We start from the raw sequence: 11,929 nt of genomic DNA, 5'->3' as shown, positions 1-11,929 counted from the left end.
GTCTGCTTCGAAAAACAATTAGAAGGCTAATTAGGATTATATGCAAACTGACAGTTTTGTTGTGTGGCTTAAATACAATTCTTTTAACAGCAAGAATTTTGCAAAAACAATAAAATAAATGAATGCATGCTAAAGAAATGCAAATCTTTTTTTATTTCAAAAAAAATATATTTTTTAGTATATCTGCATCAACTTGCTGATTTTAATTGTACACAGTCAAATATGAAATGTTAGACTATTGTGGAGGTATGCACTAAGTTATATGCACTAAGTCTGGACAAAGTTTGAAATCTGGTCAGAGAGCTTTTTGTGTTGTGTGGAGTTTGCCTGGACCTGTGTGACTTCCTCTCAGAGTCCAGTATTATGCATCTTAGCGTGCATGCAGCACGCATGAGTGGCTGCATTTTTCCTATTTGCCTCAATGACAATCAAGCAACCTGTCAAGGTATGCGCTCCTGGCTATTGGTGGCTGGAAACAGTCCCCTGCCTGCTAGGCAATCTCGAAAATGGATGGATGAAACAACTGCTTACCAGCCGGTGTGGTTAAGACAGAAGAACAGGCATATTCTCTCTGTTTCTAAGAATCGGTTTTGCTTGCAGTATTTTCCTGGCAATGATGAGCATTGAATTTCATCTTTCCTTCTTTCACAGCTGGGACTTAACCCCACAAATACCAGCTTGATTCCCACATAGCTTGTAGCACAGTGCTGAGCACCCTTGATTTCTCCTGAAAATCTTCAACAAAGTGGCGCAGACTACTCGTTCGCTCAGACATTAGCAGTCACTGACAATCAGGCGGCTATGTTCACTCACCCAGTTGGGCCAAAAGAGCCTCAGGGCTGTCAGGCCTCAGCGCAACAATTTTCAATTCCTAAATAATTTATTGATGGCAGGCAGTCAAATTGCATATCAATTATGTAGTAGGGCTCAGTACAGTGTTGATACAAAATACCCTTTGAGTTGGGCTCATTCATGCTCACAGACCTACAGACATATGTACTATGTTTAGTCCCACGTGGTCGAGGGCCGGCACGCTGCACGCATGCAGTCTGCATCAGTGAGCCGTGTAATGCTGGCTGATGGTAAAAATGCCTCTCATGTTTTCATTTATAACTCTATCTTTGAAGATGTGCTCAGGATTCAGCCCCAGAGGTGAGAAATTGAGCTTTGTTTCCAGTGACGGGGGCTGGAAAAGTGCATTAGCTCCTCTACTGAGAAGGTGACAAGGAAGAACACGTGTGAGGCTTGACCACTGATGACAATATATATTCCAAGCCCTGACTCCAGAGCACTGTGTTTCAAATTATCTTCTTGTAAGGTAGTGTTTCTGTCAAAAACCCCTCCCCAAATAACTGGCAGATAAAAGAAAGTTTTGCACATTTTGCACACACACTTGCTCCAAGTCCGTTGGACGGCCACGTCGTGTCCGAGCATGAGCCAATCACACATGTAGAACAAATGAAGTGACCAATGGCGCCATTCCATCTAGGTCAGCATCTTTTATTCAGGAGGCACACGTACACAGTTACATGCTATCCTGCCCCGGGGGCCCTGCAGAAACCCACTCCGCTAAGCAGAGATGGCCCACCATTTTGTTCTGTTTTGAAAATGATCTCCATGCATGAGATTAGCCAGGGTGGCCTGGAAAGCTCTTCCCTTTGTTGAGTATCTCGGTTTGGATATTTCATGGGTTGTGTCTGTGGGTGCAGGGGGGGTGGGCGTGTGTGTGTGAATGTGAATACATCTGTGTATGATTGCGCAATTTAGTTTTGAAAATGTCTTTCATTGGAATTTCTGCACATGAAAGTGATAGTCTGCTGCGGAGCGTTAGAAAGACGCCGTCGTTGCGTTTGAATCTGTTTGCAGATGCAGAAACAGTAAACACCTCAGCGCTAGTGAATATGAGGAAGGGTCATTGGTTTGCTTTTGCCCAGGTGTTTTTGCAGGAATGAGGTAATCAACGCATAAAAGAGTCTTTATAAGAAATGTAAAGAAGTTTGTTGTGGAGCTTTAATATGCCACTGCACCAAAAATGTAAAATGCTGTCTCTCTCTCTCTTTCTCTCTTTTTCTCTCACACACACACACACACACACACGCACACACCCACACACGCACACACACACACACACACACACACACACACACACACACACACACACACACACACACACACACACACACGCACACACCCACACACGCACACACACACACACACACACACACACACACACACACACACGCACACACACACACACACACACATTCTCTCCAGTTTCCCTCCACAGAATTAAAGCAGCAACAAAGCAACAGAGAGAAAGAGAGAGCAAGGGAGAACAAGAGGGAAAGACTGAGAGAGAGAGAGAAATAGAGAGAGAGAGAGACTGGGGAATGTGGTTGCTATAGTAACCATCTGGTGGGTCTGAACTGCTTCTCCCATAGCTTTCATTTCATCATATTGAACCCCCGTCTCTCGTCCTCTCTCCCAACCCCTGCGCTCTCACTTTTGTTTATCCCTCTCTTCTCTCCCTCCATCTCTCCTTATCTTCTCATCTCCATCTCGCGCCATTCTCTATCTCACTTTCTCTCGCTCTATCATTCCAAGCTGCCAGCCCCGCCTCTCTCTGAACGCAGAGTGGTCTTTCCATCTCTGTCTTTTTGGCTGTCAGTCCTGCTTTTTTTTTTTTTTTTTTTTACTTTTTAAATCACTATGCCCTGACAGACCCATCTGTTTAAAAAAAAGAAGAAAAAAAAAAAAACCCGGACAGAATTCAGGTTCAGGCACTTTCTGGAGATGAGGATGAGAAGAAACTCTGCTTGAAAGATTGACGTCATGCAATACAAATCTAGCCAGGTTGTTTTTACCCACCATAGCCTTGACAAGGTAGTTATTTTTTTGTCAAGTGTTTCAGCAAACAGAACATTCTGCTGTAGTATTTTTCCAATGGTTGACTGCATGCTTTTCCTTTTTCCTCCTTATCATCAGTCGCCCTTGTAAATTCCCAGCAGAGACTCAATCAGCCCGAGAATACCTGATCCCACTGCTAAGTGAGCTTGCATACACCACACATGCTCCCGCTGATATTTACTTGTGTGCGTACTGACATAAAAAGGAACACAAAACCGGTGTGTCAGAGTGGGCCAAACCTCAGAGGAGTGCGCAGGCAGTGGAGGGGATATTTAATTTTGACTCAACCCATTTGCATGCAGTACACATGACATAGCACCCATTGATTCACAGGAAAAATAAGTTAAGGTGATATTTTTTTTTCTTTTCCCGTGAATGCTTCAGAGTGTGAGATCACTGTCCACATTTCCATGCGGCAGACAAAGGTCATATTTTAGTGTGCACCAGGAAGGAAGTGATTTCTGGGTTTTTTTGGGATAAACCTTTGCAGGGTGTGGCTGTATCCTTTATGTCAGTGACCTGTGAATGCTCCCTCTCCCCCTCCAGTCTTTCCTACTTGAGTATCCCTGCCTCTTCCCATCCCTCGCGATGCTCCTCTTCCTCCGCTTTCCGTATCTTCCTTTCACCTGTCACAGCTTATGTAACCCAACAGCGATCCAGCGCTTGACTTTCATCTGCCCCCTTCGCAGCACCGGTGATTACTTTCTCATGAGTGCTCACTTCAAAGCCCGTTTATCGTAATATCTTCCAAACACTAGCTGAGTGACTTAAATTCCCCACTACATTAATTACAATAATGGGGGACCAATTTATTGTGAAGAGTAATTTAAGCGCAAGCTTGAATTAGAGGTAGAAGACGTCTACAGCGTGGTGATATCATTATTCCTTGGCCTTTAAGTTCGCTTAGCATGGCTGACAAAAATGTTCTAGTTATAAAATGTGTTGTTGAAGTGAGCGGGACATAAAATACACAACATGATTTGTTTCAAACTCTGCACTCTGATGCACTTTTGTATGACCTTAAGACTATTTTTGATTTAGCCTTTCCATCAGACGCTCCTTTTGCCAGAATAGGATCGTTAAAACGTAGCTGAACCGAAGCAAATTTGGAAAAATCTCCTTTTGATTATGAAGGCAGCCACATTCTCTGTGCTTGCCAAATGCCTATACCCTGGTGCTTTCGTGCTCAGAGGTATTCCCTCTGTATTACAATGTCTCCTTCCAGCTTCCACAGATTTTTATAATAAATACAGGAGGTTTCTGAAATCAGCTTCAGTCTTACAATAGAAATCAGGATTTTCACCAGTGTGCCAGCAGGAGTATGATACAGTATCATATGATATGATGCAATACTCTTTATTGTCAGAACAATTCTGAAATTTGCCATGAATCGCAGCACTATTGTTTACAGACATGCAAACACAATTGTCGGTTTGTCATCCTGTGCAAGGATTTTAATGACGATGCTGCGACAAAGCGCTCCTTTAAATATCTCATCAAGTTCACTCAGAAAGAACCATACAACCAAAGTCTGAAATCTTTGTGTTTTCCTGATCATATTGTGGCAGAAATTAGGTATTATTTTACAATGTGACTGCTATAGAATTATTATATAATAAACCTTCTAAGCAACTGTTTACAAGCGTTTTCTTCTCCTTGTCTTTCTCAGCACATGTTCTGAGATCCTTTTGATTGCTGCTGGTGCAGTAGTAATATGCAACACACATAACATCCAAACCACCAACAGCATTGCAACAACTTCTTTGGACCACCGCTGAAGATTTGCACATGATTAAAACAGTCTGAGGACTTTCATGTGTTCATACAGTTCATGCATCTCCAGAAGATCTTTTCATAGACCCTGCAGAGACTGTGCATGGTCCCGTTAATTTTTAATGTCTTGGTGTGGTCTGGTGCAAAGGGACCTAGCTGCAAAGTGTTCAACTGACTTAGCACATGTGAATGTTAAATGCATGTTAGCAGTTCTTACAAACTGCTGTTTACTTGTCCTTATGTAGCCAATCTAAGAAGAACCCACTTTTAAATTCTTGGTAATAGTGTTTTAAATTTAAAACACTATTAACAGACATAATATGTCATATTATGTCAATATGTCTGAAACTGGACAAGCATCCAGTCAGATTTTGAGAATCTTAAACTGTGAGCGTTCTACCCACTAAATGGGTTTTTTGCAGGTGGAATTTGGCTCCTAAAAACTCTTTTGAGTGTTTGTTTGAGTCTATAAAAATATTTCAAGGAGTACCTGTTTGGGGTCAGATTATAGTGAAATAATGAAGATCACTTCCAGATTATGACTATGGCATTCCTCACTAGATTAGAAGTAATTCTGTAACCACTGTCATCAAAATGCAGGTTTTGAGGGATCCTTTTGCTTTTACCCTCATAAAATGCTTTTTATGCGATTGCTTTATAAAGAGAAACTTTTTTAATTAACTGGAGGAAGGACTACTTTCTATATAGTGACACATTTCAAGTGGTTTTCTATGTGATTTGCATGTCTTCTACTTCTTCTTCATGCGTTCAGTCCTTTTCACTTATTTTTAAGCATGTGTTTAAGTTCTGCAGAGTCCTGCTAATGACCTACATATTTTATATTGGTTTGTTCAGTCAGAAATGTATCCAAAAGCTGTTGGACACCAGCCCTTATGACCATTGCTAATTAATCTTCAAGGCTTTTTCTGGCCAGCAAAATATGTGTGTGTTTCAATGCATTAGACAAGAGTGTTGCCCTGTATTACAGTAACAGTATAGCTTCACCTGCAGCACTTTCTTCCAGAAACTGGCAACAGGTCTGCAGAATTCAACTTGAAAGGTTCAACTGGCTCATTTCACAGGTTACACTCGACGTCCACCTGGCTCCTCCGTCAGAGTGATGCTGCGTATCCAACCGTTGTTGTCGCCCATCTTCACACTCCCGCTTGACCTGCCCAAAAACACTTAGCATGTTCAACTGGTGGATCTAATACAATTACAAGGCAGTGATCAAACTTAAGACTGTTGGGATTGGACCATGAACATAACGGCTTTCTGCTACAAAATACTCACTCCAAAGTATTGTTTCCTTACAAAAGTAAGGTAAAAGAGAGAATGTAGGTGATGTTCTGAGCCTATTAAGCAGAATCCTCACTAATTTGTATGTTTTTGGGAAAGATCAATTATTTTACTTATACATCTGACTGTTTAAATTGACTGAGAATAAATATTTCAAAATCAGACACCGATATTGAAATACTTTATTGGTCATTTTAATTTTTGCAAATACATACTAATCATCACTGTTCAGTAAAACAGGACACATGTTCCTGTTTTTGAATGTGTCTTCCAGAAAATCATATGTATGTATTTTTTTCCTGTTTTTGTCTCTCTATTTCAAACTCTTCCATGCCATATTTTGAAAAAAGTGCATCATTTCTCGAATATTGGGGTAGATTTTATATCTCAATTTTTAATTTTGTTTTGTTGTTATGATGTAAGAGCAGCAACAATATTTTCCGGTCTTCCTGTTTGGTCATCTATTATTTATAATAGGAGCAGAGACAACATCACACCCACCATGTGTGAGAGAGAAGTCGCTGACCAACAGGCGTTTACTGTTATGTGAATTACGAGCTGAATGAGTTCTTAAAAAGTTAGCTAAATATGTTAGTTAAAATAAGATCCTTTGTAGCAATGAGCATTATTACCTTTATTATCTCTCTGTGGATGTTTTCTCCAGAGTTAAGATCTTTTTTCTTAATCTAACATTTCCAAAAGCTATGAACATTCCTTAATCTAGCACATTTTATGGCAGACAGAGGTTGAAAACTCAAAAGGGTTCAGCCTTCCTGTTACATCCTAAAAGTCTTGCTCTCTCACAGCCTGAATGAAGATTATTTGACATGTCAGAGTAAAATGTTTCATTTTCTCTTCCAACATCTCAATGATTCCTCTCACTTTATTCTAAATTTACACTGTTGCTACTAAAATAACAAATCTGGATATTTCTTTATTCAGTAACAGAATCAACACCAACGAGTTTTGTTATAGAGGCCCTCACACTCAATGTTTCAGATTATCAAATTAATTTTAGTATCAGAAAATATTTCTCAAGTGAGTACAGTAATAATTTCATTCATTACTTAATGGTCAGGAATTGAATAATGAATTAAATTCATGAATTCATGAATTAATGAATTTGAACATGCAAAGCAACAAAGACAAATGAGGTCTTTGTTGCTTTGCATGTGGTTCTGGGATGTTTTGTGACTTGAGCTCTCAACGCAGTCTTTGGTAGACCAGCAACTGAAGGTGTTTCTTTAAGAAGACCAGATTTGTAGTCATGGTCCATGATGGCTATTGTGGTCTGTTTTAAGTTGATTTTAGGAGTTATGTTATGTTTGACATTTTATCTTGCTATGCTGATTTACAGTCTCAATTGTTTTATGTTGTCAAAGGCCCATCTGGGGATGTCCTCCCTTGCAAATTGCAAATTAGCTGAGGCTACAAATATCATAGTTCAGTATTTGTTTATACTTAACACGTATTCCTATGCAAATAAATAAAAAAGGAAAGAAATAATTCCTGGGAAATGTCACTACTGCATTCGGTTCAATAGTGGATCGTGGCTAGTTTTGATATAATTTTACTGAAGTTAAATCATCATTTGAAAATTGCAGTTTGTATTTAATTTTCAGTGTGACAACAAAGCAAAAACAGATAAAAAATATATAAACACTTTTTTTCTGAGCACTAATGGTGTGGTGCTTCTTCTGATCAGATAAAGGTTGACTTTTTTTTATCATTTCTAATTGATTTCTCAAGGCATTGTGTGTTATTTGATTTCTTTGGAAATGACTAAATTAGCCTTCCTGGTTTATTACAGTAATCTGAATAAGTCATGTCTGTTATTCATACGGTTATTTTTTACACAGATTTGGGTTAACATGTGAATTCTGGCCACATGCTTTTACACCTTTTTACATCTTTTCATTTGTTCAGCAAAGCTCCAGCACATTGACAGCCACCGCACCATTACTACCCAAATGTGCTACCTCTGATCCTGTGTGAGGGGACAGCTTGTTGCCAGAGAAGCCAACGCTGTCATGGTCGCCTGCCATCTTGAAAGAAGGGGCTGTTTTGGAGGGATAATGCGGTCATGCCGCTTAGCGACCAGATAAAGAGAATGAAGACCATTCCATTAAAGATAGCGATGATATCAAGCAGAGGCTCAGGGAAGACTATTCGAAACCCACCGCTGCACCATAGAGCGCAAGGTGCATCTGTTACCATGGCACCCGGCTCAAGCAGCCCCTTTCATGTCTGTCAAGATGGGAGGGAGAAGGGATAGTGGTGGTTATGGGAACTAACAACATGTTCCTTTCGCCTGCGGATGGATGGGAAATGGACATGCAAGTTCTGGGATGTGCGTGTTTCCATGCGTGTCCCTGTGAGAGCCAGGCGGCCCAGGTTGAAGATGCCGTGCGCTGACAGAGGCTCGTCACACAACATGAATCATTCAGTCACCATGGCAGAGCTGGAAATGTCATGTCTCATCAGCGTTCCTCACGCCCGGGTGCCCTCGACATCCCAGACAGAGGTGGAGTTTAAAGGGAGGACTTGATTAAAGAGAGAAAGCAGAGCTTTTTAATGCAAACAGACATTTATTGCATTGGGAAGCAGTGTTGTACATTATCCCCACAAAAAAAAAAAAAAAAATCTTTTCGCAGAACTGTAGCACTTAATGAGATCATAGTCTGTTGTGCAACTGTTTGAGCTCGCCTTTGTCTTGGCAGGACAAAGTGTGCATCTCAGATTCTCCGTGGGATTATCCTCTCATCATCCTGTGCCTCTTCCACGTCCGATCGCCCTCCAAAGACTGGGATGCTACTTTCTCACAGTGGAAAAAAACGCTGACTTCACCGTTCCTTGGCAGCCAGATAGGCAATACAATAACAACAGGAGAAACTGTCCAAGCAACATGTCCAAAAAGTAATCCGGGTTACCTGCTACTATCTTTAACTCTCTGATACAAAACTATATTTTCATGTTTTTGCTACAGATTTCAAAGGTTTTTTTTTTCTTCCTTTTTTATGAAACAAAAAGAAACATCAAATACATCATTCCTTATTGTAAACCACAATCAACACTAACAGTAAATAGTACGTTATCATAATCTTTATTACAAGATATTAGGCCACTGTACAAATCAGTGAGAGTCGTACAGTACAACGAAGAATTAAGACTGTTTCTTGAGGTCTTTGTCATTCAAAGCTGTATACGAGGTGCTTCAAGATTACACAAGAGTTTCAGAACTGCTGCCATGCATGCATGAATTCATATTCGCCATGCATGAGTTGGTACTTTTAAGTGTTTTTTTTCGTCTTTTTTTTTTTTTTACCAAAAAGAGCCCTAAAAATGGCAACCCCAGGGGAAACGACTGGAATCATCGAGTAAATGTATTAAGCACAAAAAAAAAACCAACCAAAAAAATGGTATTCAGTAAACCCATGAGATTTGGCACACACAATAATGCACAATGAAATATAAATAGTTTTTTTTTATCAATAGGGTGTTTACAGTCAAGTTACAGTATCAATCGATCCAGGTGAAAGCCTGGGTAAGCTTACAAACAGGTGGGAAGTACGCTGTTTAGAAATGACTTGTTATAGCTGCAAAGTATGGTAACAAAAACACTCAGGCAACATCGAGAATCCATAAGTGAAAAATAACATCACTCTCATTTGCTCGGTTTTTCTCAACATACAAAAAGAAAAAAAAGCAAATAAAACAACAACAACAAAAGAACGAAAATCTCCCACGGGCTTTACGTCACTTCAAAAAGACATATTCCCCAAGGTTTCCAGAATAAATTAAGTCGTCAACACAGAACAAAACCAGATTACCAGTTCTCCCTTTGTGCAAGAAAATATGGGCTACCCTTTCCATATTTACAAAACTCTGGTATTCGTTTGCCCTCAGTCACAAAACGAAGAGCAGAAAGGTTTGATTGATAAGATATAGGAGAAGTGTGTGCTTTAGTTTATTATAATAGATCTACCTCTGTATCCTGTCCCTGATTTCTGCATTTCGACAGCATCGCCTCCATCCTTCACCTCGCTCCCCACCACTTGCCTCCTCTCCCAGTCTCCTCTCCTGTGACTGGATTTATGGCAAAACCCTGTAATCAAGGGTGTGTTTGTGTAAATGCGTTATGGGGGTCCACCTGGAGGTCTCCATTTTTTTTCGTTTTCTTATTTTTGCTGCCGCCTCCCACCTGTGGCCAGCGCTTGTGCATCCATCCATCCGGCTGGTCATGACAGACTCGGAAGAGGAGGGCGTGGAAGTGCTTGCTTGCTGCCACATGAGAGAAAGTGCTTATATACAGTGTCTTTGGGTTAGAACTGGTAAATATCGCCATAGAAAAAAAACTGGATTGTCTTTCGGTCGGTTCGGATGCCTTAAGCCTCTCCTGAAGTCTTCTCTGTTCCGTTTTTCAGCGCTTCGTCGCCATTCTCATCCTCGATCACAACTGTGGATGACAGGGGAGGGAAAGTTAATGAGGATGAGGAGGATGATGGGGTTGGTGGGGGGAGGCTGGTCTTGGTGTGGCGTCTTGAAAATTCACCATCAACTAACAAGAGAGCATGAAAAGCACAGCGCTGTGAGAGCAAGACGTGATATGTGCATGCATGTGAGAGTAACCTAGAGCACAGCAGCACTCAAACAACTGCCTCTGATGCACTCCTGCACATGTGCATGTGTGAGTGTCTCCACTGCAGACCTACAGGTGTACTTCCTCCCTGACTGCCATGTTTTTGCTTGTAACTGCATGCATTTATGTGCAACCTCCTTTTTATGCATTGTCATAAAAATAATTCCTTAATAAAGAGTCATACAAAAGATAATAATAATAATAAGGAACGATTTATAGAAAACTCAACCATGCCACCATTTCATCAAGGGGGGAGGTTGCGTTAAGATCAATTCTATTGAGCAACATTGAAGTGGCAACGCAGTGCGCATCCAACTTGTGTTGCAATGCGAATTATTTAACAATCTACGCAACACACATGCATGCAAACAGTAAATTTGTGCACCCAGCTGAATTGATGTGGTAAAAAAAAAAAAATCAAAACAAAACAAACAAACAAAAAGACTGGCCGTTGCATCCTGAGCCATGGTCCACATCAGCCAAAAGTGCGCATTCACCACATCCCCACATAAGCCAATGGAGATAGGGAGAAAACCGGGGGGGAGGGGGGGGAAGGAGAAAAACCCGTCTTAATTATATAATTACCTCGTTTGCTCCTGCCAATTTGTCCGAGTTTTGGCGGACGCTTGTTCTGTGAGCCGTTGAAGAAGTTGTTGGTGTCTTGAAGGCGACAGGTGAAGGAAAGGTGTTCCTCGTCGCCCTCATTTCCATAATGACTCATTTTCTCTTCGTTGAAAGGCAGCACTTCCGACATCTCCAAAATGCGTCTTATTTACCAAGGCGCGACGGATGAAATAGACAATATATGCGGTAGCCAAGCTTAAGCCCGGTGTGTCGGTAACAAACACAGTAGAGGGGGGAAAAAACAACAACAACAGAGGGAAAGAAACAACGCGATCCGCTGGCACGACCTAGCCCTTTCTGTTTACCCCGAGGACACGTGTCTAGCTCCGCTGGTACGCACCAGAAAGAAGAGAAAATAAAGCAGGGAATAAAAAAATCTCTTCAGTTTCCCCAATCGTGGAGCTTCGGCAACATTATATTAAAAATCCAGATGTTTTGTTTTTCGTTTGTATGTTTTGTTTCCTTTTCTCTAGTTCTCTGTCTCTCTTTGCGCGTATGGATGTTGCTGTGGAAATGGAGGCGCGCGTATATGTATGTATCTCTCTATATTTTTTTTTTTTATATAAAAAAGAGCCGTGAAGAAGCGCCCGCTGAACCCGTCGCACGGAAAATCTGAGGAAGAAATGCAAATCGAGGAGCGATGCAAAACACCGATCCCGGGGAGACCTGATGAGGGAGCTGTGTACA

The 11,929-nt window shown here is 41.0% G+C and overlaps 1 protein-coding gene across 1 annotated transcript; it reads right to left on the bottom strand.

The window, feature by feature from the left end:
- Positions 1 to 8,591: 8,591 nt before the first annotated feature.
- Positions 8,592 to 11,929, bottom strand: LOC102229734 (calcium/calmodulin-dependent protein kinase II inhibitor 2-like). The gene is made up of 2 exons (XM_005797976.2): positions 11,204 to 11,929; positions 8,592 to 10,435 (listed from the first exon to the last, which is right to left on the bottom strand). The coding sequence occupies exons 1-2, from the start codon at positions 11,370 to 11,372 to the stop codon at positions 10,365 to 10,367; spliced, it is 240 nt and encodes a 79-aa protein (XP_005798033.1). The 5' UTR covers positions 11,373 to 11,929; the 3' UTR covers positions 8,592 to 10,364.

This window comes from Xiphophorus maculatus, chromosome 20 (assembly GCF_002775205.1).
Source record: "Xiphophorus maculatus strain JP 163 A chromosome 20, X_maculatus-5.0-male, whole genome shotgun sequence".
In the NCBI taxonomy this organism is placed as follows: domain Eukaryota; kingdom Metazoa; phylum Chordata; class Actinopteri; order Cyprinodontiformes; family Poeciliidae; genus Xiphophorus; species Xiphophorus maculatus.
Note: the sequence above shows the minus strand (reverse complement) of the source record. Positions and strands in the feature narration are given on the sequence as shown.